The following is a 26,114-nucleotide window of genomic DNA, read 5'->3' as shown; positions in this document are numbered from 1 at the left end:
GCGCAGCTAAAATGATGATAACCACTAAATTCTTGTCTTTATTTTTAAGCATGGTCAAAGGGGAGGATGTTCCTTTATTGGAATGTTTACAGACCTGTTTTACTTTAAATCACCACTTCCTTTGGATTCATTTTCTTTACATTTGGGTTAGAAAGAAGAATAATTTTTTCTTTTATTTCCAACATTGTTTATGTAACTTGTGTAGAGTAGTCGATCATATTTGGGATCAGATTAAATAAACGTCATATTCGCACAAAATATTTGCTGAAAGACTTTGGGATGGTGCTAAAAATAGCTTGTTACACAAACTGACAGATAACTCCTCTCTTTGAGCTAAGTATCGTCTTTTTATCCGCAGCCATATTCTTTTCCCTGTGCCTTTTTATTTTTATACAATAGTTTTTATTGATGAGGAGAGAAGCGTGTATGCAGTGTTCCTTATCATCTGTATCTTTAGTATTAACATCTGTCAGCGTCATGAGCCACTTTAAGCTAAGATTTATCTGTCACCTTTTACTGGAAGCCAGTTTTATACCTTAATCTCTCATGCTTACATATGTGCCTGCATTCAGCTGTAGGGCTGCTGCTTTGACTCCTTGTAAAAACTCACATGGTGTCTTGGAAATCATAAAAGCTGTTTATCTGCTACTTTTTCAATGCAATCTTGTCTAGATGTTGTGATGCTGGATTCCTATTAAGTAAAAGGTTTTCTGTTAAAATCTTTACAGCCTGTTATTTGTCTTCCAGTCTGATTTCTGCATCATTGACCAAACGCTCCAGTGTAAACTGAACATTATAGAAAATCAGTTGTCTGTTAAAACGCTGCATGTTGGCAAAAATAAATAAAATATATTTGGTAAACAAAGATTTCTTTACGTGTCCATTTATTAATCAAAGTGAGTTAAATGAATCCAATAACTTTATTATCTTCAAAAACCTCTTATTCAGTCCAGGTTTTAAGAAAATGTACAATACTACGGTAAATGAGCGAAGTTCCCCTTGAGGGACTGAATAATGGGTTTTATTGAAATGTATATCTATAAATGTTCAATAGAAATCCTTAAAATAGCTGAATCCTTTATATAATATGTATTTAAAAAGAATTTACCCTCCTGATTCATTTAGATATGAATTGAATTTCTATTTGAAGTTTCAGACTTTTTATCCTTTCCGTTTTTTGTTTGACTTCAAAGGAATAGGTTTCCATCTCAAAGTATGAGTTGACTGAGCATATTTATGAATGTAACAGAAAAAGAAAAAAGGTTTTAAGCAAATATTTCCTCCTTAAAGATTTATTATACGCTCTTGTTTTTGAAGAAATGACCAAACTTGGGGACCTATTTTCCCCCAGGAATGCAAACAGATTATGTGAATATATTCTCAACATGAAGATTTATTGAACACATCCTTTAGTTAAACTTCAGACCTTTAAGTTCACAGTTTAGTTTTAGAACTAAAGTCTGACATTGTTTAGAAAACTAGATTATAACAGAAATGTTCTTCAATAAATCATTTCAGATAAACCTACAGAAAACTGAAAAAAGACAATATATTTTAAAAAGTTTAAATAATTTACATAAACTCTTAAAAATTTTATTGTATGCAGATTAAAACAAATGCATAAATAGTTAATTCATGTCACTAAAAAACATAAAAGACACTTTATAAATTACAGGTGTATATTTCTGCCTGTGGCCTAATTCAAAGGAATAAAGCAATGATTAGTTATTTCATTATAGTAAAAACTTTCGCTGGTCCTTCATGTTACTGTGGGACCTCAGAGTTCTGCAAACCCACCCATGATGCCAGTGGCTTAAATACTTGTGTTGGGTGTGTTCAGTCTGTCAGCACGCTGAGAGGTCACTTAGAGAAGGTAGAGGTAGTTAATGATCATCCTGGTGGGGTTGATAAGCTTCTGTGGTGCAGCTTGCACACAGAAGATGCAGTAAGTTAGTACACCCAGCTCAGCCAACATGGTAGCAGCTCCTGCCTTTATTTGAGCTCTTTTTAAAAAAATGGAGACATAACCTGCATGATTATTGAGGTGTTAGAGCTCCATTTAAAGTCTACATGCATGTTCTCAACCAGAAACTTGAAGCTGGCTATAATCTCATTTGATGGTGATGAACACCTCTGTGAATGCAGAGGTGTTGATGATCAAGCTGTTATCCTTCCATCATCCAGGTGGAGTCGTCCCTCTACTGTTTTTATTTCCAGTAGAGGTGAATCCAGCCACGGTGGTTTCATTGGCAAATTGGACAGCCATGTTACTGTGGTTGCTTAATCAGTCAATCAGAAACTTCAAATCTCTTTCAAATACTGTAGAGCAGCCAACATTGCATGACTGAATAAAAACAAAGAAAAGCACAAGATGAGATAATAAAAGTAATAACAGTAAAATAAACCTACTAATCGGTGAAAAAGGTGTACAACAGGGGGCTAAGTACACAACCCTGTGGTGTGCCAATGTTGTGGCTTAAAGTCTGACCCTTCAAAGAAAAGTCTCTGATCCAGTAGCAGCAGGTCATAAAAAAGCTAATGTGTCCAATAGATTTGCTGATGTTGCAATCTAATTTCAGAGACTTTTAAATGTTTTAGTTTGAAAGTGTAACTAACAGCATTACAGTGTTATATATATGGAATCCATATATATATATATAGACACACAATACATTAGTTAAGTCACAACAAGTTAGTTTTGGTTGAATAAAGGTTTAAAAGTTCCTTTTTGTTCCACTTGGCCTGTCTGTTTGTACGTACGAGGAGGAAACGAGTTGAGCCACTATTTGCTTTATCAAACATTAGAAAGACCTGCCCAACGACACACTTTAACAAGCTTACATGTACAAATGTACACTCAGAGAGCAGACTGGGTTAGTTTCCAACAACACTGAAGAGAGGAGAGTTAAAATATGCAGCCCTGATGCTAGGAAGCCCAACAGGAGATCAGACAGGTGAAGGCCATCATGTCCATCAGCGTGGATCTGAGGAGGATCTCCAATCTGCCGGGACGTTCTGACAGAAAGGTTGAACTCTCCTTCAGAGGTAATCCTCTTTCTGTCTTCATGATGCTTAATATATAACTGTTTAGATTTGGTTCCATTTCACTACATTTCAGCATTATACACAAATAAGTGTGATCCCAGTCTCATGGCTGAATTACACAGTGATTATTTCTGGGTTTTATTGTTTCCCTATTTAAGAAAAGAGAGAAAATTATATACAAATCTCAGTTTTAATCACATACATGCTTTTAATATATTTTTTATTTAACATTACTATACTATGATGTAAAGGGTTATTTTAATTTAAAATGGTCCACTGATTTCGGGCCTTTATTTTAGTTGATAGCTTTGTTTGAATCCCATTGACCAGATAATAAACAGAGGGGCTAAAAACTATTGTTGCTGTTGTAACCAGTTCAATCTATCCATCCTCCAGGTTTTACCCATAAAACCAGAGCCCTGCAATGTGAGAATATCGCCATCTTCAATGAGGTCAGTATGCATGCTAAAGCTGCTGAGTCAAGAACCTTATTTCTAGATCAACTCTTGGTAGACCAAACCTACAGCTCTGGTTGTATCTCTACAGACACCTAACAGCTCTATCTGTGTTTACAGTCGTTGTCCTGCTGGATGATCTCCTCCAATTAGAAGTCTTTTGCAGCTAATTAAAAGTGTTCCTTTAAGCTGGACCTGTGTTTAACTTAATCCAGCTTCACATCAACTCCGGACAGCTTCCCTGCTCTTGCAGAAGAAAATCCAGCATAAATACCAATCCCCCGTCCCACGGTAGGGATGGTGGGGTTAGTTGGGTGTGCAGGAATATTTTTTCTCCACACAGAGCATCTTACGTGGAGCACAATAGCTAGGGTTGCTGAACATCACTTGAAAAGAGGAACTGTCCAATTTCTAGAAACAAAAATAAATGTCTTATTAAATACAGGTTTACCTGAAAACCATTTTATACACAAATAAAAGCCAAATAATACATTATGTTAGTAGCATGGAAGACAATGCTGGGCCAACAAGTCTTACTTAATATTAACCCAGATTTCAATCTCATCTTCTTCTGCATGTTTGCTATGTTTCCTGCATGGTAGCAAATTCCATTTTGAGATCTTATAGGTGTTTCTCCAACAATGGCTTTCTTATTGTCTTGAAATCCATAAAAATAATAATAATAATTAAAAAAACAACAACAGAGGCTTGGATCTCTGCAGCTCCTCCTGAGTTGCTATGGACCATATATAAATCACATTTAAATTCTGAGGTTTGTTTTTTTGACATAAAAAAGTGGTCAAAAGTTTGAAGATGAGTAAAGGATTTCATAATGAGCTGTAGTTACTCTGTTTAGATAAAATAGGGTCTTTCCAAATGCGTGTTTATGGGTATTTGCCAAACTGTTCACATTTGAACACATTACATCACTGTACCAAATTCCTAATTATTCATTTAGCTGTATGTATGTATGTATGTATGTATGTATGTATGTATGTATATATATATATATATATGTCATGTAAATATATAAATATATATTTATATATATATATATATGTAATGTAAATATATAAATATATAACCCTCCTGAAGTGCGCAGGTAAAAACTCAAATACAATCATACCTACCTTTGACATTTTTGAAACAACATGGTTCAACAATCATTTTCAGAATGAATACAGAATAAAATAAACATCTATTCTCTACAGAGAAATAATTCTAGACTTTTTTATGATATCCTTTGACTTGCAAAGTACACAGAAAATATATTTTGTTCCATTATAGATAGTATTGTAGAAGAGAAATCCACATGGTGGGGATATAAATGTCCCATTGTATTTATAAGTGGTCAGGATGTTTTACTTCATAAATCTATTTATGTGTTTGCTGTAAGACGAGTTTGATGCATAATTCCTCCTCAGCTCTGCACCTACTCCTTTTACCATTACCATCCTGTCTGAATTTTTGTTTTTTTATAAAACAAAATTATATTTGCAGACATAGTCTCTGGCCAAAGAAACACAAATAAACCTCCGGGTTACTACAACAATTTATTTATTTAGCAAATTTTACAATTTAATCATGTTATTCAGAGAAGGACATGAGTCTGATTGTCTGGTTTCTTAAAAACAAACATTTAAACTTTATGACCTGAGGCAATATTTGTTGAACTGCGGCTGCTGCCCATTTCTTTCTCCCGTCTCCTGTTTGTTGATATGAAGACAGCTTACAGTAAGTCATGTAGCCTCTGTGTGACGTGAATAGATGTGAGGAACGGATCCTAAGTAATATTTCTTTGCTACTGAGTCAAGTGTTTGTTCTTTAGGTGGTGCTAGGTTTGTATTTGTGTGTGTGCCTTCCTCTCACACATGGAAGTTAATGATTGTTCTGGAAGTTGTCCAAAGTAAAGATAGAAGCAGTCTTTTCTTTTTCATTCAGATCTGACATTTTCTGTTTTTAAATTTCTGTTTGTTTTTTGTTTTTTTAAGAAAAACATACAAGCAGATATTTTTATCTTGTTTTACTGGAAAGACCAGAGGGAGCTAAATTCACTAAGAGACTGGAGTAAGACAAGATCCAGTTCTTGCTAAAATAGCAAAGAGTTTTTACCGAAGTGGAACGGTTGAGTGTAAGTCCTAAATGGTTTTTGCACATACAAAAACAAACATCTTCAAAGGAACTTAGCATCAAACTCTCGTCTCTGTCACAGTTCTGGTTCTGTTTTGTTTCCTTTTGAGTTTTCAGTTTTTACTTTGCTCCACATTCTCTGGTTTTAGCGGTTTAATTCTTATTTTATTATGTTTTCTGGTTATTTTTGAGTCTTCAGGTTTTTATTTGTTGCCCTCTGCTGCCCTCTTGTGTCCTCCTTTTCCCTAGCTCCTTTCCTGTCTGCTCTGATCACACCTGCTCCCAATCTGCTCATTAGTCCTCTCTTTGTTCAGTCTCCCATAAATACACTCCTTATGCAGTTCCTCAGTGCTGGTTCCTCGTCAAACTTCAACCCCTTCCGTCTTTCCGTGTTTTACCACGTCATGATTGTTTTCCCCTGGTGGTTTCTGGTTGTTTAACTTTTTTCTTGTTGGATTTTTGGATTCCTGCCTCAGTTGTTTATTACCTCACATTAAATCTACAAAAAACTCACCTCAGCTGAAGAGAGCTGCTTTGAACATTAGATCTCCTCACAGTCAGATGTATTTGAGGAGCTCTTGGATGGCAGACTAAGCAAATATTGCATAAAAAAGCTGTGGTTTGCTTTTAGATGGTCAAAGATATGCATAACTACCAAGAATGACTAAACAGTTGTACATATTCCAACACAGGCTATTGCACCTTTCTTATTTTTTTTGCTGTTTATGTCTAAATACTATGCTATGATTTGATTTTCAAACATGAACACAGAAAAACACAAAAACAATAAACACAGATTAAGTAGATGTGTTTCTAATTTCTGTACAGTGTGAGAATTAGAACTTGAAATAAACAATAACATTTATATAATGATAGACACATGATCGACATCAATATGGAATTTATCTGATAAAATGTTCTACTATATAATTTCTCTGAACTCCTATCCAGTACCACATAAATTAAAAATATTCTAAGGGATGTAGGCAGAGAAGAGGATTTATGCTGCATTTAAACCAAATGCAGCAGGAGCAGCTAGTTTACATGTAAAGCCAATGGTTGACACACGTCAAGGCGCATCAAAGGCTACGTTCACACTGCAGCCTGAAATGACCCAAATCTGATTTTTTTGGCCCATATGCGACCTGGATCTGATCTTTTCATAACAGTCTGAACAACACAGATCCAATTTTTTCCAATCAAACCCAGGCCAGTTGGCTATGTGGTTCTGATCTTTTCAAATGCGACCTGTGTGTGAACGGCCAGGTCGCATTCATCCGACCTGAACGCGATTAATACTTGACAAAGGTCACTATTCTGCGTCTTGCTACACAGAAGCAGAAAGAAAACTACAACTATGGCGGACGATAAGCAGCTTTGCAGCTCCTGCTGCACGTCAGAACTAAACTTGTGCAAGCATAAAAAATGAAGCAGCAGACGTGTTTTTGCTGCTCCTGCTGCGTTTGGTGTGAACGCAGCATTAGCCTCTCAGGGGCATTTTTTCCCCCCCAAAATGTTGGTTTAAATAAGGTTACAATTTTCCCCTGGTGTGATACAACAAAAAAATAATCAAGGATCTTATATATTGACATATATGAAAGGTTTATATCGTTCTCAGATTTTACAAACAATTATGGCTAAATAAAGAGTTTCTTATTTCAACATATGCTATTTTATTTGATGTAATTGCTAAAGATCCTACTTATAGATCCTACTTAATATAACTAACATATTTTAGTTTATCTATTTAACCTTTGCTTGACTTGACTTGACATTGACTTTGCAATGATAAAAATCCAGGCTTGGAGAAAAACATCCTTAATCATCTTTGTTGACTTTAGATCTTGGCGATTTTGAAGAAGTGCTTGTTGATAAATGGGATTATTTCACGTTTGGTGGTTGACCTCCTGACTTTTTTGCCGTCTCTCCTGTATTGTATAGTTTTAGTTTGGAGGTTGAAGCATTGGCACAGTTAGAGAGAACCAGGGATTTATTAACATGTTCCAATCTTTTCCAAAAGCTATAATCAGTGTCATTCTTTGCATGCAGCATTTCCGTTGGCCTCATTATGGCAAAGAGATCACAGAGGAACTGTTTTCTGTCAGCGTTTACAACTGCAGCAAATTCTTTTCCAACAGGTAAAAACACTCAAACACAATCATGCAAATAAATCAGTATTTATTTACGAGGTATGTTGGTTCTACCTCCCAAACCTACTGATTACTGATCAAATATGAACCTGATAAAAAAAAAATCTATGAAGAAATTCTAGCAATAAATAAGCTGCAAACATTGAACTGTTTATATTGCATTATACTGATTTGTTTTAAATGATGATGACTTATTTGTTTGCAGACTGCTCGGTCAGCTTGTTATCAGTCTCCAGCATGTCGTTACCTCTGGCAGGTTGACGCTTCGGGAGCGTCTGACCGATGCCAGCTTTACCCTGACTGATGTGAGAAAACCATTAACATTCCCTATAAGGGTCTTGGGTTTGGTAGCAGCTGCTTCATTAATCTCTACTGTATGTCTGTAGATTATTATAGAGCTGGAGATTCGCTTCCACCCATTGGAGGGAGCTGTTGGACACTGGGATGGAAACAACTTCCTGGATGTTGAAGACAGTGATGAGTAAGATCATGTTAACACTTTTTACTTAGAAACAAACAATAAGTACAGTTATTAGAGAAATGCTTGCACCTTTGCAGATTTCTTCAGTTGTTTTTTAATTGTTGAGTTTTAAATCAGACAAAGATAAACTCAACAAAATTAAAAAAGCTAATTTTTAGACCCTTTTATTTCTATAAAGCTTTGAAGCAACCTGGACTTTTGTTGGAAAACTCCACAAATAAGGAAAATATGTAACAGTGATAAATCCTGTCACAGCCTGTCATAAATAATCCTGGAATAAATGTTTGATTGTCATAAAAACACCCAGAACATTCTGTTAATATCTATCTTCGTTGTTCAAAAAGATAAATATATAGAGAAAATAAAGGATCCATGAGAGACTTCTATGGGGAAAAGCCTCCTGACCAGAAAAGATCACAAAGCGCAGAAACTGTTGTTCCTCAATAACTAAATAATAGATATCTGGAAGCGCTCCTCCTGCACAATGTTTGGTTTAGCTTTCACAAACACTAAAAGAAAAAGATTGCCTCTCTGGGTGTCTGGAAAGAGATATTTATGAGAGTTCACATGAAGCCACACTGCAAGGCAGCAGGATGGTTTTAATCTTTCTTTTATAGATTTTCTATTCATTCACAGGTCAGCACTGGTCATCAGGAATGATGGATTCGATGATATTGAGAGGTGAGACTTTACAGAAGGCACACATTCATTTATTTCTTCCTTGTTGCAGCAACAAGTCAGATATTCTGGCCAATATTTTTTTTTTCAGTTTGCTTAAGTTCAGCAGCCAGAATATAGAGTATCCTATTACAGCTATGGTACTATACTAAAGTATTCAGATCACCTAAAATATTTTTACTTTTTGTGATGCTTTTATTCAACAGACCGACCCCCAAAAACAGATAATTAAAATAAAAAGTAAAATGGATAAAAAACAATAAGTGTGCCATGAATTTGTTTTGAGCTTCCTCTTGCTCTTATGCCATCAATCATATAAGTAATTAAATTCAGTCTGCTGTCATGACTTTATTAGAGAAAATTGATTAACATTAACTTTTAATTCTATTGTTGAAGAACCTGCATGTTTTAGATGTTACCAGCTTCAATAAACCTGCTTTAAACAGCTGAATTTTCTCTGCTGCTTGTCATCAGGTTTGCAGAGGCCTCCTAGTAAACAGTTTATTCGATGCAGGTTTTTTAGGCCAAGAAAAACATCTAAAACATGTCAGATGCTGGACCTTAAAGACTGGGTTGGACACTGCCAGATTAGATCAAAGCGTGTTTATGTGATATAAATGTGGCAACTGAAAAAGTGCCACACTTTTCTTTGTTTTTGTGTAATTCCTTTTCTTATTTCACTTCACAAATATTGATAACTGCTTTGCTTAAAGTGGCAGCATGTTGGATCATGTTGCACTTTATTTGCACAACATAGGTTACAAAAAAAAGTTTAATTTCCCTTAAGGTTTGTAAGCAAAAGATGAAAGAGAGCACAGCCAGTAAGAGTAAAAGCTGAGCCTGTAGAAAACACAGAAACACAGCTAAACACTGAAAAACACACACAACTCTTTTATTTATAACTGAATGTTAATAAAGTTTTTTGAATTGAATTTAAAGTTGTGTTTTGTGGTGGGTCTATTACATGAAATCCCACTGAGATGGAATACAGTCTGAAATTATAAGGGCACGAGACATAAAAAATATTCAAGAAAGACTGGAAAATTGTCTTGGGCCAGTGTGTAACAGTGTCAAACACGTTTTCTTCTGTTTAAGTTCTTCCCTCTTTCAATCTTCACAGCTATTATAACCTATGCAGATATTTTCACTTTTTGTTGTATTGATAACAGTTTTTCTGATTCAGGTTTAAACAGATAAAGCTGACAATTTCCAGCACCTGGACTTTACATTTTAAACACTGCTCATAACAGTTGTGCATTTGTGCTTTCCTGCATTCTGCAGCAAAGTCACTGACAAAAAGTGAATCTTCCTTTTCTTCATTTCTTTAGAGGTTCCTTGTTGGCTCGAACCAATCAAATGGAGAGAGATGCTCGTCGTCTCGGTCAGAGCCTAATTCGGACGGGGGATGAAGACGAGGATGATGAAGATTATGATTATGATGATGACCTTGTGGAGATGGAGATCTCTGACATCATATTCACGTCTCTCCTAAGGTCGGTTGGTGCTCCTTTCTGTCTCTAACCCCTCAGAGGACAAACGCACTGATTTTCTCTGTGTTTGCAGCCGTTGGAGACCGCTGTCTAGAACTGCTGTTGCAGCAATGCCCAGAGTCCAGAGCTTTCAGGTGGGTTCAGTCGCTTTATAACTCCCTATACAGCCAACATAAGGTTAAACCAATATACAATATTCATAACTTTCTCTCAGGCTCTCCCAAAGTTTATGGAGTTAAGCTCCTCGACTGTTTGTTTGACTGTTTGTGGATCTAGGTGAATGTGAACATCCTAGAGGCTCAGAAGCTCGTCGGCGTAAATATTAATCCTGCAGTTTTTATCAGTGTTGGAGGTCAGAAAAAACACACAGCAACACAGAAATCCACCAACTGCCCATTCTACAATGAGGTAAGTCACTGAGAGTTCAGCAGAAAACTGAACTTCTGGTGTAGAAATCTGTTTGCATAGTAATGCGTGGAAAAAAGGAGAGTCATGCTTCATAGAGAGCTTTGTATGGTGATATATCTATTCATTGTTCTGTATTCAAATGACTCTTTTTTTTCCATTTATTGATTCTTCTGAATGTATTATATTCGCAGTTCTAATGATACATTTATGTTTGTGTGCAGATTTTATACTTTAATATCTTTTGCCTACACTTTTGTTTAAAAATCTCACTCCAGGTTAATTCAGTTAGGCAGAGAGACTGCATCGCTACAGCATATCGTACTGAGCAGTGTCCCTCTTTAGCTCTTTTTGCTTTAGCCCAGCCGCAGGTTTTCCAGAGGATTTGGGTCACTCACTGAGATTGCCACGTGTTTTAGACAAAGGAGAAAGCTGAGTTTTTTTTAATTAACCACAGCTTTTGGATAATTATCCTGCTGAAAGATCTGATTAATCTGGAATCCACCAGATTTAACTGAAAATCTCCTTGCATCAACTTTCTAAAAGGTGTATGATGTAACTCTCCTTAACAATTTTTAAAGGTAATTGAGATAGAAAAGGTCCACTGCATCAAGGATTCCCCATTATACCTAACTTTGGATATAAGGTGTTTTCAGTATGTCGACATGTGCAAAGATTTAGCAAACTAAAGTTTTTTCTTCTTTTCTTAATTTCCCGTTTTCTAGAATTTCCAGTTTGAGTTTCAGGAGGCTCAACAAATCTTCCTTGACAAAGTCATAGAGATAAAGGTTCCTATTTTATTTATCTATTTTATTATACTTTTAAGATGCAGAATGGCCATCGCGATTGCTTGGTTTATCTCCTATCAGGTGTTCCACAGACGGACTCTGGCCTTCCTGATGTCACACATTGGGACCTTTAAGATTGATATCTCCACTGTTTACAGTCAGCCAGGTAGAGTACAGCTAACAGCTCTGAACAAATAACTCCACCTCAGACCGTATGTAATCCTCTGCAGTGATGATTCATCACCCCTCTGCTTCTCCAGACCATCGTTTCTACCAGAAGTGGGCTCCTCTCACTGACCCAACAGACACCCGGTCAGGAGTGAAGGGGTATGTCCAGGCCAGCCTTAGTGTGCTGATGAAGGGAGACCCTCATCGCATGTCCGGTTTTCCATCCAACACCTCGTCTGGAAGCAGTGAAGACATTGAAAAGTCAGCAAAAAACAATTTTTATTACTTTATTAAGATTAGAAAATACAAAAGAGATTTTTTTGTTTGCAGTAGTGTATTTATTGTTTAGCAGTCACAACTTTACAGGCACCAGAATATTAGTTCTTTCTCTGTCCATCTTTGTCAGTACTGGTCAGCATCACTCCTTTTTTAATAGGGGATCCCTCATGATTATGTTCCAGGCCGTTTTCTTTTCTTATTCAATCTGCTGCCTCTATCATCAATCATTATGTTTCTTTCCGTTGAAAAATGAAAAATAATTACGACACATTTTACTATATATCCTGTCTCAACAATATTCAGTAACTTACGGAAGATACTTTGATGTCTAATGCCACGTTAAGACCATGCGCAATCAAAGCAGCAAAAGCAGCTGGTTTACATGCAAAGTCAATGGTTGACATGCATAAAGGCGCATCAAAAGGTCCTACAGTGCATTTTGAACAGCAGGAGCAGCGCTTCTTGAAGCATCTCAGCAGCCGAAGCAGCGCCTCATGAGCTTCTGAGCATCTGACGCAGGTGACATGCTTCATACGTAGCCTCTGCTGGAGTTGGAAAAATTTAACTATTGCTGCTCGACGCACCACATCAACCAATCAGAGAAGCTGATCTGGGGGCTGGTAGAGAGACAGACACAGCGCTGCTGATGCAGATTGCTATGATCACTCCTCTGAAACAGTTTATTTATGCCTAAATTAACTTCAAATGACAAAATATCTTCACTTTTATTATTCTTTATTATTATTCTATTATTCTTTTATTTATTAACCTACAGTTTGGATTATGTACATAAAAAATGCCTTCCAGCCGCCACTAATATTAGGGAAAAACCCTGAAGAGGCGACCGGGGAAGAGGCTGTTGTTGAAGGGGATTTCTAGTGCCAGAGCACCGCCAGTGTACAGGGTTTTCGTGCTGGTCCGACAGGGAAGTAAAATTCGAAGGCAGGATCGTAATTTTGATGAACTGACTGCACAGATGATGTTTTGAGGTGGAATTTCTCACTTGAAAACATATCAAAACTACTTTTTACCCACGTGTAACAGCAAATGTAGCCACTCTCTGCCATTGAACACAGGAGCAGCAGAAGCATCAGACGCATCTGGATAGACTTTACTGGACGCGCCTCAGGAGCATCAAACATGCTCTTGAGGTGCATCAGACCTTAATGTGGACAGGCATCAAAAAGGAAGCAGCAGGTGCTTTTTTGATGCTCACATTGCATTAGATATGAATGTATTAGAAGCAAAATCATTAATGTACTATTATAAAATAGGCAGTTATTTCTGAATGTCTATGTCTTGTTTTTCAAAGACCAAATAAATTTTAAAAAAGTAATCAATCTTCTCTGTCAAAAATGAGCCTGGTTAATATTAATTCATTTATTATATTTTTTCTGGATGTGGTTTAATAAAGACATCTGTTGCTTCCTCGCGGCATGCCGTCTGAGCGTCCGTGGGCTCGGTTTCGTGTCCGAATCTACAGAGCCGAGGGTCTGCCAACCATGGAAGCAGGACTGATGGCCAAAATGTCTGTCAGTGACCCCTATGTACAGGTGACCTTCGCTGGACAGCAGGTAAACAAATAGNAGAGCGGTCTTCATTGACCCCTACGTACAGGTGACCTTCGCTGGACAGCAGGTAAACAAATAGAAAATACAAATGTAGTAATATCTCTTGTTTGACTTTATAAGACAAAGCAGCTTTGGCCATGAATAACACTTTAGGCTTTTGATGGGTTACATTGTTTTAGCTCCGTTTTGAATATTTATCTTTCTGTTCCTTCATTTTAGGGGGAAACGTCAGTTGCCAGTGCCACCAGCTACCCTGTATGGAATGAAGAGATCTCCTTTATTGAGCAGTTTCCTCCTCTGGCTCAGCGAATCAAAATCCAACTCCTTGATGATGCCAAGATGGGAGACACAGCTTTGGCAACTCACTTTCTGGACCTCCAGCAAATATCTGACCCCACCAGAAACGGTATGAAGCTGGAAGAGTGCTCAAAGCATCTCTCAACCTTAACACACTGAGAAGACCATGAAAAGTTGAAAACTCCAACAAAGTCATATTAATGTATGCGTATTTATCCATGGAAAATGTTGCTGCTGTTGTTCCATTTTCCTGATAACTTTGGTTCATTGTGGTGTAACTTTTGTTAAACGATTTCTCAAACCCTGATTCATCTGTTAACATTTTTCCTTTTCTTACTCCTTTTTCTCCACCGTAAACTGTTAAATATTAAAGCAGGACTGCTGTTTTACAGTAAATAATACATTTCTTCATCCGAACTGCAGTTTGAAACACATCTTCCTTTCCTTTCTACTCCCTGCTGCTACTCAGCTCCTCCATGCAGCACCAACGATCCAGTTATGTTGCCACCTGATAGTAAATCATCCTAATCATTACATCTGAAGCTCTGTGCGTGCTGATTGCTGAAACATTTTAGGATCTATCACGGTCCATAATGGGCAGGGGGAACATCTAATGCTTATTTTTAATATTATGGGCGATACCTAGTCTTTTTTAAAAGTTATATTGCATTTTTAGTTATATTGCATTTTATATTTTCATGACATAACAAAGTACGGAAGAGGAATAAGGGCCACCTAAAAAAAAAAAAAAAAGAGTTACCTGATTTTGAATTAGATTTGGAATCAATAGTTTAATCTCAGAATTCTGTGATTAAAGTCAGAATTTTGACTTTTCTCCCATATTAAACTCATTAAAATGAAAAATCAGTTAACTGTTTTATTTCCTAAACCTCTTCCATAACATAGAAACAACAAAAAAAGAAAGGCGATTATTATGGGGTTATAATGTCATGTTCATTAACATTTTAACACCCCTGTTTTTTTTCTAACTTCCCCATGCAGGGTTTAACCCAACCTTTGGTCCAAACTGGGTTAATCTTTATGGCTCTCCTCAAAACTCCACCCTGGGAGACGTCCATCAGGTAAATCAAATCAAATTAAATCAAAGTTTATTTATATTGCACTTTACAACAACACCAGGAAGACCAAAGTGTGTCACAGAAAGATAAAAACATTGCAAAAAAAAAAAGTAAAGTACATTTAGATGAACTAACCATTTACTGCAAATGTAAATGGTTTATCTTACTTATTTAAAGTGAAACTACCAACTCCATAGTCTAATTTTTACATAATAGCGTATTTCAGAAATAACTAAAAAACAATGGCTCCATCTTTAAAAATGAGCTAAGTTTTCATGAAGGTATTTTAGGGCATATATATTATGAAAAACCTACTTTTCTTCAGCTATCTTATGAAGGAAAACAGGAAGAATGTTTAAGTTTGATTCATTTTTCAGGCCTTGAATGAGGGTTTGGGTGAAGGAATCTTCTATCGAGGTCGACTCCTCCTGGCCCTCTCCATGGATGTTTATTCCTCCCCCTCTGCAATCCCCACAGATACTGGCTCTGTTGCAGCCGGGAAGGTAGTTCTCACAAGACAGTGTGATAATAAATAAATGCCTTATTAACTGTAACTTTATTGTTTGGACTCTTTAAGGTGAAAGGGGCACTGGGTAAGTTTGGAAGAAAGAAGAAAAAACGGAGCAAGAAGGAAAAGAAGGAAGGTTAGATTGAATAAGATATTTGACAGTTTTATATTCAATGATGATAATGTACCTTGGCTGCAAACTAATTTAGCTATTCAATAGCTTTAACACTGTTATTTTCATCTTCATTGGCTAAAAAGGAGCAAATCAGAAAAATATATATGTATATATTTTGTACTTTTTGCTGCCAAAGCCGCTTCAGCTACAATCGAATTAGCTGATGAGTCTGAAGAGGCGGGAGTTGAGGTACCAGAGTCTGTGACTGTGGAGGTTGAGGAGATCCATCCTCTGCCTGAGGTCAGTATGGTTTAGAAAGGTAGCAGTAACATCATTATTATCAGGGTTGAATCAGTCAAATATTGTTAGAAGATATTTGATATTAGATAATAAAAACACATCATTAAATATTTGAAAAATGCTTATTTGATTAAATGTTTAATGCAAAGTAGTTTCTCTCACCCATCCATTTTAATTATTTGCCTTGAAAGAGAGTAGCAGTTAAAAGACAAAGTTTATTTAAATCTCCACTTTACAGAATAATTAAGATTAAAACATAAACTCTAAATTTATACAAACTTATAATTTATGAATCTTTTAGCTTTCATCATCTTTGCTGCTAATTAAAAAAAAATTATTATTTTTTTTTCCTGTCATTTTAATGTTGAGATTTTATTTAATTCTATGTGTACTGTGGATGTTCAGTAGAAATTGAGTAAATTCTGTTACTGTACAATAAATATAGTTTTTTTTCACCCAGGGTTATCTGGGACAGAAGGAAGAGTTTCTGCTGTTTGCATCTCTGTTTGAAGTCACAATGATTGACCCGACAGTAGGAACCAAACCTCTGACCTTTGAACTCTCTATTGGTAAATGTTGTATAGTATGCTTTTTATTATCAATACATTAACCTCCTAAAGACTTCTACATAGTAAAACTGATTTCTGTTAGTTAATTGCAAAACTAACAATTATTTTGGTAAGAAATAAATGTCATAACGATTAACTTTCTGTAATTTTTTGTCAGTTTTTTTGGTGTAGATTTTAATTTTCACTGAATATGCATTTTAGAAGATATTGGCCTCAAACGTCAGAAGTCTGTCAATTTTTTTTTTCTATTCAAATTTTTAATTAAGGGACAACATGAAGAATATGCATCTCTCAAAAAAAAAAAAAAATGCATCTGTTATGTTCACAAAAGGTGGTACAGTCTTATACTCTATTCAGTTTGTCATACTGATCTCTAAAACCCTACCCCTTTATTTGATTATCCCAACTACGGTATTTATTGTTCCATTTGTTTCCTTCTTTCCTCTTCCTCAACCCCAATTCCTCTCAGAAGAATGGGGAAGAAAAAGAATGAACAAACCAATATCACATTGGTATAACTTTTCCAAAAGTGGAACAAATGGTCTAAACTCCCAATCTGTTTTTGTATTTGCAGGAAATTATGGGAAGGCAATGGGAATTGGGAAGTCAAAGAAAAGCCAGAGCAGGGAGGAGCTGAGGAGGAGCAGAGAAGATCTGACGGAGGAAACTCATGGTCTGTTGGAGTCAGAGGATGAGTTGGACAGAGAGGAGATGACGAATCCTGAACCCGAGAACAGATCTGTGTCTTCTCCCATGAGACCTCAGCCCACTGAATATGACGGGTTAGTGATTAGACATTAATTCAGCAGATGACTCCTATAGAGCTGCCCAATGAAAAGATATGTTTACGGTAATTCCTTGTTCCGGAAGTGCTCTAAAAATGATTAAGCTTCATGAATCACTTATACTTTAACTTGAAAAAGGTATTTTGCACAGTTGTGGTTCTCAGGTAAAGGTTATAAGAAATTTGCTGTCAATTAAGTTTTCCACTTTAGCATTTCAGAAGATATGATCCATGCATCATCATATTCAGACGTTTTCTTCAGAAAGAGAAACCTAAAGTAGACTTAATGCTGTACAGTGGCTGCTGTTCTGTATCATTTACTTATTTACAATTGATTTGTGAAGGACCAAGACATAAAGCATGGCTTCACAACACATCTTCTCTACTCTTTACCCTCTAACCAAGGGGTCGATTTCATGGCCTAGCTGGTAAGGTGTTTAGTAGATATTTTAGAGCTACTTGTAAAACTGACCAATTTCAAAACCTATAGTAAGATATAACTGCAACTGAATCAAAAATCAGCCCGTAATACTTCTATTAATGCAGAAACTCATTTAAAACAGTAAAATACCAGTGGGAAAAAAAGAATGCATTAAAGCAGTGAAAGTATGCAAGTGATGGTGCTGCTTTTTATTGTGGTTCACAGAAATAGACCAAAAAAGCTTAAATGAAATACTCAACCAATAACATTTCTGATAAGAAACTTATAAGGCATTATTGTCCCTTGTCCACAATGCAACATTTGGAAATATGGAAGAACCAACCAGCCACAGAGGAAGTCAGAACTATGTGTGATTTGGTGGGAGCTTAATCTAATGATCATATTTTTGGATTGAGGGAGGAATCCAAGCAAGCCCGACAGAATTCAGTCATGCATGGGGAAAACATGCAAACTCCATTCACAAAACCACAGGGGGACATTTGAACCCAGAACCTTGTTGCTGAATGTCTTGTTATCATACTGTTAGCTGAAATGTACAATAAGCAGCAGTCAGCACAAGCTCTAGAGAAATGTTTGCTCTATTTTTATTTTTTTTTACCAAGTAAAGTATTTAAAGTATTTAATACTTCCCATAAATGGGCGGTGACTATTAAAGTTATATCCCACTACTTTATGGAAGACTGTCTGATCCTCTATGAATGTCTCTTTCCTTGTTTTCAGGTCCTTTAAGTGTATTCCACTCCAGCCCCCAACAACAAATCTAAAGCCTTGTCTGTATGTCTGGAGTCAGTTTGAAGATCACAGCTTTCGTCTCTATCAGGCCAACTGGTTAAGCAAGATGGCTGACAGGCTTGTGGGCATCTATTTCGTTGAAATTGTTTCTCAGAAATTGCTTTGAATAAATCCTTCATTGTTTCTGAAGCTCTCCTTCTGTCTTTTAGGAGATTGGTCTCAATAAGGTGGAAATGGACTTGCAGAGGCCCAAGAGTAAAGCAAAAGAGAGTCTGATTGAGGTGTTACTAGAGCTGGTGACTTGTTGCAAGTGAGTTTCCAATTATAATTGGGTTGATTGTTTGTTTGGACTCTTCTATTTACATCTCTTGCTCTGCAGACAGTTTAGTGCTTTTTCAGACAGGAGATCTCAGTCCCGTCCCAACAGCCTGGATAAATGCAGGAGGGAGTTTATCAAAAAGAATTTGGTCAGTCTGTTTTCAGATATGTTTCTGTTTTTAAACAAGGCCACTGCAAGTTTCTAACGGACTCTTTGACTGGTTATAGGTTCTATTAGCCAGACAGGCAGTGAGAGCCAGGCGGCGAATTACCAGAAACAAAACCAAGGAGCACTTGCAGGAAAGCCGGAAAATCCTAAAGAAGCTTCGCCAACTGGCGGTAGAGGTTAGGATACACAAAAATGTGTTAAAAACTGTAAACAATTAAAGGAATGGCGCATTATTTGACCGAGTTCTGACATCTCTGCCTCTAGCCTCAGAGCACCATCCCTGATGTTTTTCTCTGGATGCTAAATGGAAGCAAACGGTTGGCTTACGTGAGGATTCCTTCCCACTCCATCCTCTTCTCATTGGTGGAGGAGCAGAAAGGGCGGGACTGTGGCCACATCACCACTCTCTACATGAAGGTCATTATGGCATATTTGTACCTTTGAAAAAAAGTTTTAGTGTTTTGTGATGGTGTTTGAGAGTTCTCAAGTAAGTCCTAAGCATTGGTGTTAAGGCTGTGGCTGTAGAGGAACTTGTTTTTAAACTATAAATGCTACCAAACAAAATTAAATTCAGGCTGTAGAGCAATGTGGGTAACTATAGTCCTTGAGGGCTGGTATCCTGCAGCATTTAGATTTGTCCTTGATCTCTGAATCGAATGTCTGAATTTTCTATGGACAGTGGCGGCCTAGTGGTTAGGGCATAGAGCCTGGAATCCTGAGGTTCTGAGTTCAAGCCCCACTCCCATAGAAGGCCACTATGAGTCTGTGAGCAAAACCCTTAACCCCACACTGCACCCCAGGCACCCCACCACGGCAGCCCACTGCTCCCTAATGGGATGGGTTAAATGCAGAGGTAAATTTACCAATGTGAGATCAATAATGTTCAATTATTATTACTCAGTATACAGTCACTTTCTCCAGAGTGTATATAATTATCCAATCACTGCCCCTGGCATTCGAGGCGTGGAGTTTCCCCTCTGATATATAGTCTTGGTATGTTGGCTGACTGTTATCAGTAAAGAGAGGGATTTTGGAGATCTGTTCATGTTTCCATTTGGCTTGGCTCACCTCACAGAGTACAGCAGGTTAAACTGATATGCAAGATGTCAGTCGTTTTACATAAAGCTTTATGGTTTCTATCCTAAATCATTATTCTGTGTCTGCTTATTGAGGTGAAGTTTAAGTGATTTATTCTTCAATCTTATAGTCTCCAGGATGCTCACCTAGTGAAACCTTTGCAAAGCTGGAGGTGTACCTGTGGCTGGGTCTTGTAAAGTACAGTAAAGAAGTGATCAACAGCCTGCCAGAGGAGTTCATGCCTATATATGAGGAAGAGGAGGAGGAGGAGACGGAGAGACAACACCTTCCTGTGGAGGAAAGAAGAAAGTTTCCTGTCAGTCTGTCCTGCCAGGGTGAGTCCACTGATTTAAGTTAATTGAAACGTTCTTATTGATCAAAAGTCTGTTTCAAGAAAACCTTTTAAATATTTCTCTTTTCAGACTACAGGTACTTCCAGCTACGGTGTCACCTCTACCAGGGCCGTGGCCTTATGGCTGCAGATGATGATGGCCTGTCAGACCCTTTTGCAAAGGTGATCTTCTCTACACAGTGCCAGGTCACCAAGGTATGTTCTCTTGCTCTACTGCTTTCAAAGTCCAGATTGTTCCAGTGCACAATGACCTGAGCTCTGTCTGTACAACTTTGCACAGGTGTGTCCAGACACACTCTCCCCTTCCTGGTGTGAGTGTTTGTTGTTTGACAGAGTTCTCCTCGAGGGAACGAAGGAGCAATTTCAACAAGACCCTCCTCTTATCATCATCGACATCTATGACCATGACGCAGTGGTAAATCTGTGAATCTCTTCTTCTGATGTTTCATTCTTTATATTTTGATCTGTTCTATACCAGGGCTGTCAAACTGGTTCCAGAAAGGGCAGTGTGGCTGCAGGTTCCAACCAAACAATAGCAGACCAGACTCCATTCATATCATCAAGTCATCATGCTCAGATTGGACTCTCTTGATGAGAAGACTGAAGTCTGGTGTGCTATTGTTTGGTTGGAAAGAAAACTTGCAGCCACAAGGCCCTTTCGGGAATCAGTTTGACACCTGTGGGTTAAACAGTTGCTTTCCGATTAATAATGATTTTTTTTTTTTTTTTTTTTTTTTGGTGCAAAAATCCAATAAAGAAAAAATGAAATGAGTTATGTTTAATAGGGTTGCATTAATTAGTTTTAAAGTCTGCAGTGATTAATGTATTAAATTTAATTAAACAAGAATGGCTCAGCAGAGTAAAGACTTGATTTCAAGCAAGTTGTGGATCCCTGTGTTTGTGCAGGGCAGTCCGAAGCCTCTGGGTCGAGCTTATGCAGAGCCTGAGTTTAAAACTGTGGAGCAGTTCTACGAAAAGCCCAAACTTCGCTTCCATAATGTCATCAGAGGGAGGGTTCCTGCTGGAATGCTACTGGCTGCTTTTGAGCTCATTGAGCTCGACTACTCTGCTTTTGGAGAGGTGAGACCGAATAAATCACTTAGACTATGCTTGATCTTTATTTCCCCTTATATCTTGCGATGTGCATCAGTAACCACTCTGATTCTACCACCCCCTATGGGGTGTGTCCCTTCATATGCACCCTGACTCAACCCTGCTGTCAAACAAAGAGAACATCAATTTATTCCATTGAGTGCTCTGAAACACATTGCACTTTATCTAAAAACTACATGTTACCCATATATATTTGTATTTTTCTCCTGAATATGGTTCATACCTTCTATGGCATTCTTATATTTTTTCTAAGAGTGCTTAACATTTTAAGTTTTTCTTTATTTGCTGTTTGTGTACTCTAGATATTCTATTTTGGGAGTCTCTTCAAAATATCATCATGATTTCCTAATGAAAATAAAGATTTGTTTCTTATTTATTTCAATAAATCAACTTCAAACAGCTGCCTTTAGTATTAAACCAATTAGTGAACTGAGCAATCTTTAAAATCAAGGAATATAAGAGACAGATCAGATATTAGATTGTGAAGCAAGGACAATTAACATTAAATCGAGCTTTGAACACCTGCGAATTAAACGTTTTTGGAAAAACCTCCTCAGCAGACCAACAGGTTTCAGCTTGTGGGCCCCTTCAGTGCTACTGCAAATCACCCCACCAGTTGGATTTAATAAAAAAAAGTACTTTAAGCAGCAAGGAGCTTTGAACATCCCATAGAGCACTGACTAACAGATCATCTTGAAATAAATATGGCACCTCTGCAAACCTACCTTGACTTGACTGTCCACCTTAAATGCCAAGGATAGCAATGAGAGCTTTAATCAGATCTGCAGCCAAGAGGCTCTGGATAACCGTGGATCTGCAGACATCCATAGCTTAGATAGAAGAATCTGTTGACCTGAAACCATATTCTCCATGCTCCATAATCCCATCCCTTAATGAAGAGTGGAAAAAATACATTGTTGAAAGAACGCCATAGAAATTCCCTTTAACAATTTACAGCAGTGATGTTGGAGAGACAGCAAACAAATGAAAGAGATTCCTCTGGTCAGGTGAGACTGAAATTGAACTATATGGCTCTCATGCAATACAAATAATGCATTAAAGTTAGAGCTTTACTTGATGGGGTCCATTATATCTTTTACACTTAATTTGTTTTAAAACCATTTTCATATTGATTTATTGACTTTATTGATCTCACAGTGGAGAAATTTACTTGTTACATCAGCTCAAATAGGCAAAATAGAAGAATTTGCCAAAGGATGAAAATGGAGCATGGGATATATACAATACAGTATATACAGTGCATCCACACAGCTTTTTTTTAGTAGGATTCTTATACCGGGTTATTGCACAGGGTGTTTACATGGGTATTTATATAGATGGATATTTATATTTATTTTTATATATGTAGTTATTGCACTGGGTGTCAAATATAAACAGGTTATTGCACAGGTTATCAAATAGTAATTGCATATTATACATTGAACATGTTATTGCCGTTGTAGTGTCGCATTGTAGAGTCTGATGGCAGCAGGGATGAATGTCCTGCGGTAGCGCTCCGTTTTACAGACAGGGTGTAAAAGTCTTTTACTAAAGGAGCTGCTGAGCTCCTCTACAGTCTGGTGCAGAGGGTGGAAGGTGTTGTTTATGATGGATGGGGGGGGGGGGCTGGTAGTGCATACTGCCACCTCTGACTGACAGCCCTGCAGCCGCATGTACTGAGGGCGTTCAGTGAGGTAGCATGATGTCTGTCCACTCCAGCAGACATAGTTTATTATGGTCAGATTAAGATGAGTCTGTATTTATATAATTAGAACTAATGACATTAAATAAGATCATCATTAGGATTATTCACCTGTTGCGCGTCTCCCTCCCTTGAAGCCCCGCCTCCCCGTTAGTGTGGATCCCCAGGAGCTGACCTACAGCGAGGAGCAGAGATGTTATGTCATCCCAGAGGGAGTCCGACCTGTTCTGAAGACCTTCAGGATCGAGGTGAAGCTCTCTAAGCTCACACAGGGGGTTTAAATGTTCACAGATGAGCACTGTTGGATCCCTCATGTTTTATGTTTTCAGGTGCTGTTCTGGGGTCTACGGGAGCTGAAGCGGGTGCAGCTGTTTGAGGTGGAGCGCCCACAGGTGAGGGTGGAGTGTGCAGGACAGCAGCTGGAATCTGAGGAGATCCAGAGCTACAAGAGCAACCCTAACTTTAAGGAAGTGGTCCGCTACTTTGATGTGGTCTGTATTTATTTTTCTATATATATCATTAAATCATAAACATTTTAAAAGGTCATTGGGGTTAATGATGATTTTTTTTAGGAGTCAATATTGACAGGAATTTTAATGGGACTCGGATTCTTATAAATTAATGATTATTTTTTTTCTTTTTTTTTTATGATGTTCTTGTTCTACATCTTATTTTTCTCACCTGTTTATAATGGAGGTCTGTAAACTGGAGGTTCCCAGAGCTAGAAATGTACAAAAAAACTAAAAAAAAACTAGTTTCTTTCTTTGGTTTTATCAGGAGCTTCCAGAGCAGTCATACCTCCACCCTCCTCTGACGGTGTTTGTGGTGGAGCATCGGGCCTTCGGTCACCTTGCCCTGGTTGGCTCACATGTTGTGCAGAACCTCATGAACTATGCTCCACGTGAATGTGGAGGGGAGGAGGAGGAGGAAGAAGATGAACCAAAACCAAAAGGTAACAGCATTAGAAATGCTAAAAGATGCAAAGCAAGCTAGATCCAACTGTATAGTTGTCAAGATTTGGTAGTGGATAGATTAACCAAAATGCAGAGGCAGTGAGGCAGGGGTGATTTACTTGTGGGTTTAATGAAGGTTAACAGAAAACAGAGGCTGGAAATCAAAAAATCCAAACATGAAAAACTAAGTCCAAACAAACTGAAAACCAGGAGTCCAAATATCCAAAATCCACAAAATCAAAACATGAAAACAAAGTCAAAAACAAACCAGAAACCATGGAGACATCAGGGGGGGTTCAATCTAGAAGAGGAAGGCTCAGAGAGACGGAGTGGGAGGAGGTTAGACGAGGACCCAGCAAAGAAGAACAGAACAGACAGAGTATTTGTAGGAGACTGACACAAAGAGAGGGTTAACGAGCAGATTAGGAGCAGGTGTGAGCAGAGCAGAAACAAGAAAGGAGCTAGAGAAAAAAAGGAGAACTCAAGAGGGCAGCAGAGGGCAACAAATTAAAACCTCAGAACCAGAAAAAAACAAAATAAGAATTCAACCACTAAGACTATAAAACATGGAGTAAAGCAAAACTGAACACTCAAAAGAAAAACATAACAGAGCCAAGACTGAAACAGTAACTAAGAATAAACCAGAGAACACAGCAAAATAAAAATAAAACCACTAACACTAGAAAACAAGGAGTAAAGCAAAACTGAACATTAAAAAGAAAATATAACAGTACCAAGACTGAGACAGTTACTAAGAAAAACCCCAGGAACACAACAAAATAAGAAAACCTATAAAACAAAGAGCAAAGCAAAACTGAATATAAAAAGAAAAACATAACAGAAACAGAAACATAACAATAGTTAGAATTTAAAAGCTGATTTGTGGGGATATAGCAGTAAATTGGATAAATCAATAATTTAAATAATTCAGTAATCACTGCCACTCCGAGCAGTGATTAGCCACTATTGTACAGATGAATATTGACGTCTTGCTTCTAATATGTAAACCGTCTTCGTTTGTCAGAATACTTTAGCCAGAGCCCCTCATGGCAGAGATTCAGCTTCATTTAGCTCAAATCCTGTAATAATACTTTACAAAAGTTTCTTTTGCTATCTGTTTATTATTCTGTTAATTTAGAAGTTTTCAATGTAATAATCAATCAGCGAAAGGGAGTTCTGCTAATGACAAGGTATTCTAAAATGTGCAATTAATGTTTGGCTTTGGCTTTTTTAGTTTAAAATGCATCTTTACGGAGGGATGGTAATTTGCTCTCTTTAAAGATGAACCGATATATATAAAAAAATCCTTGATATATAAATCTATGTTAAACAAAATAGACAGATATAGCCTTGAAGGTATGTTCAAGAAATAATATTGATGTTCATTATTTTGAACATGCACGTAATCTCTTCTTTTTTGCCTAAAAGGAAGCACACATTTCTGGAACATTTCAAATCAGTTATAGTTGGGGTGTGCTTTGGTGCTGCAGTGGTTAGCGCACACAGCCCATGTACGAGGCCTTTAGTCCTCGACTTTGCTGATCCGGGTTTGAATCCGCCCTGTAGTCCTTTGCTGCATGTCTTTCTCCCTCTCTTGTAGCTCCTTTCCTGTCAGCCTGCTGTTAAAAAAACGAACGGCCCATTAGTCCCGTTGAAACCTCAATAAAAAAACAAACAAAAAAAGGTCTCATTACTTTCTGCTAATTTTTTCTAATTTTTTAATTTTTCATCCAAAAATATGCTTATCATATTTAAAGTAGAGAGAGATTACTGCAAGTTGATGTGGATGGTTTTTGCTGATACTCCATGCTGAAATGGCTGGCGTCTTGTCTGCCACTGCTGTGCAGTCACCACAGGCTAGAGTCCTGCTACGGGTCGGGCCTGCTGGTCCCCGATGGGTCAACCGCTAAAATGCTCTTTTGGGGGTGAAAAATACATAAATAAAAAAAAACGGGTACGCGGGG

At 37.5% G+C, this 26,114-nt stretch overlaps 1 protein-coding gene across 1 annotated transcript in view; it reads left to right on the top strand.

The window, feature by feature from the left end:
• The first annotated feature begins 2,918 nt into the window (after positions 1-2,918).
• Positions 2,919-26,114, top strand: part of LOC107093171 (fer-1-like protein 4) — a 35,563-nt gene continuing 12,367 nt past the window's right edge. Inside the window, exons 1-33 of the mRNA XM_015388032.1 lie at positions 2,919-3,045; positions 3,442-3,497; positions 7,680-7,768; positions 7,986-8,085; positions 8,167-8,261; positions 8,898-8,942; positions 10,268-10,432; positions 10,503-10,563; positions 10,706-10,837; positions 11,560-11,622; positions 11,704-11,788; positions 11,883-12,051; positions 13,484-13,610; positions 13,657-13,707; positions 13,860-14,046; positions 14,940-15,019; positions 15,394-15,519; positions 15,594-15,660; positions 15,836-15,939; positions 16,400-16,508; positions 17,083-17,290; positions 18,455-18,587; positions 18,676-18,776; positions 18,846-18,933; positions 19,013-19,129; positions 19,218-19,370; positions 20,161-20,365; positions 20,453-20,577; positions 20,663-20,797; positions 21,289-21,462; positions 23,335-23,445; positions 23,527-23,688; positions 23,975-24,149. Coding sequence (XP_015243518.1) covers positions 2,967-3,045; positions 3,442-3,497; positions 7,680-7,768; positions 7,986-8,085; positions 8,167-8,261; positions 8,898-8,942; positions 10,268-10,432; positions 10,503-10,563; positions 10,706-10,837; positions 11,560-11,622; positions 11,704-11,788; positions 11,883-12,051; positions 13,484-13,610; positions 13,657-13,707; positions 13,860-14,046; positions 14,940-15,019; positions 15,394-15,519; positions 15,594-15,660; positions 15,836-15,939; positions 16,400-16,508; positions 17,083-17,290; positions 18,455-18,587; positions 18,676-18,776; positions 18,846-18,933; positions 19,013-19,129; positions 19,218-19,370; positions 20,161-20,365; positions 20,453-20,577; positions 20,663-20,797; positions 21,289-21,462; positions 23,335-23,445; positions 23,527-23,688; positions 23,975-24,149 — 3,877 coding nt within the window. The 5' untranslated portion in view covers positions 2,919-2,966. The remainder of the gene's footprint in view (positions 3,046-3,441; positions 3,498-7,679; positions 7,769-7,985; positions 8,086-8,166; positions 8,262-8,897; positions 8,943-10,267; positions 10,433-10,502; positions 10,564-10,705; positions 10,838-11,559; positions 11,623-11,703; positions 11,789-11,882; positions 12,052-13,483; positions 13,611-13,656; positions 13,708-13,859; positions 14,047-14,939; positions 15,020-15,393; positions 15,520-15,593; positions 15,661-15,835; positions 15,940-16,399; positions 16,509-17,082; positions 17,291-18,454; positions 18,588-18,675; positions 18,777-18,845; positions 18,934-19,012; positions 19,130-19,217; positions 19,371-20,160; positions 20,366-20,452; positions 20,578-20,662; positions 20,798-21,288; positions 21,463-23,334; positions 23,446-23,526; positions 23,689-23,974; positions 24,150-26,114) is intronic.

This window comes from Cyprinodon variegatus, unplaced genomic scaffold, assembly GCF_000732505.1.
Source record: "Cyprinodon variegatus isolate N-32 unplaced genomic scaffold, C_variegatus-1.0 Scaffold411, whole genome shotgun sequence".
Taxonomy (NCBI): domain Eukaryota; kingdom Metazoa; phylum Chordata; class Actinopteri; order Cyprinodontiformes; family Cyprinodontidae; genus Cyprinodon; species Cyprinodon variegatus.
Note: the sequence above shows the minus strand (reverse complement) of the source record. Positions and strands in the feature narration are given on the sequence as shown.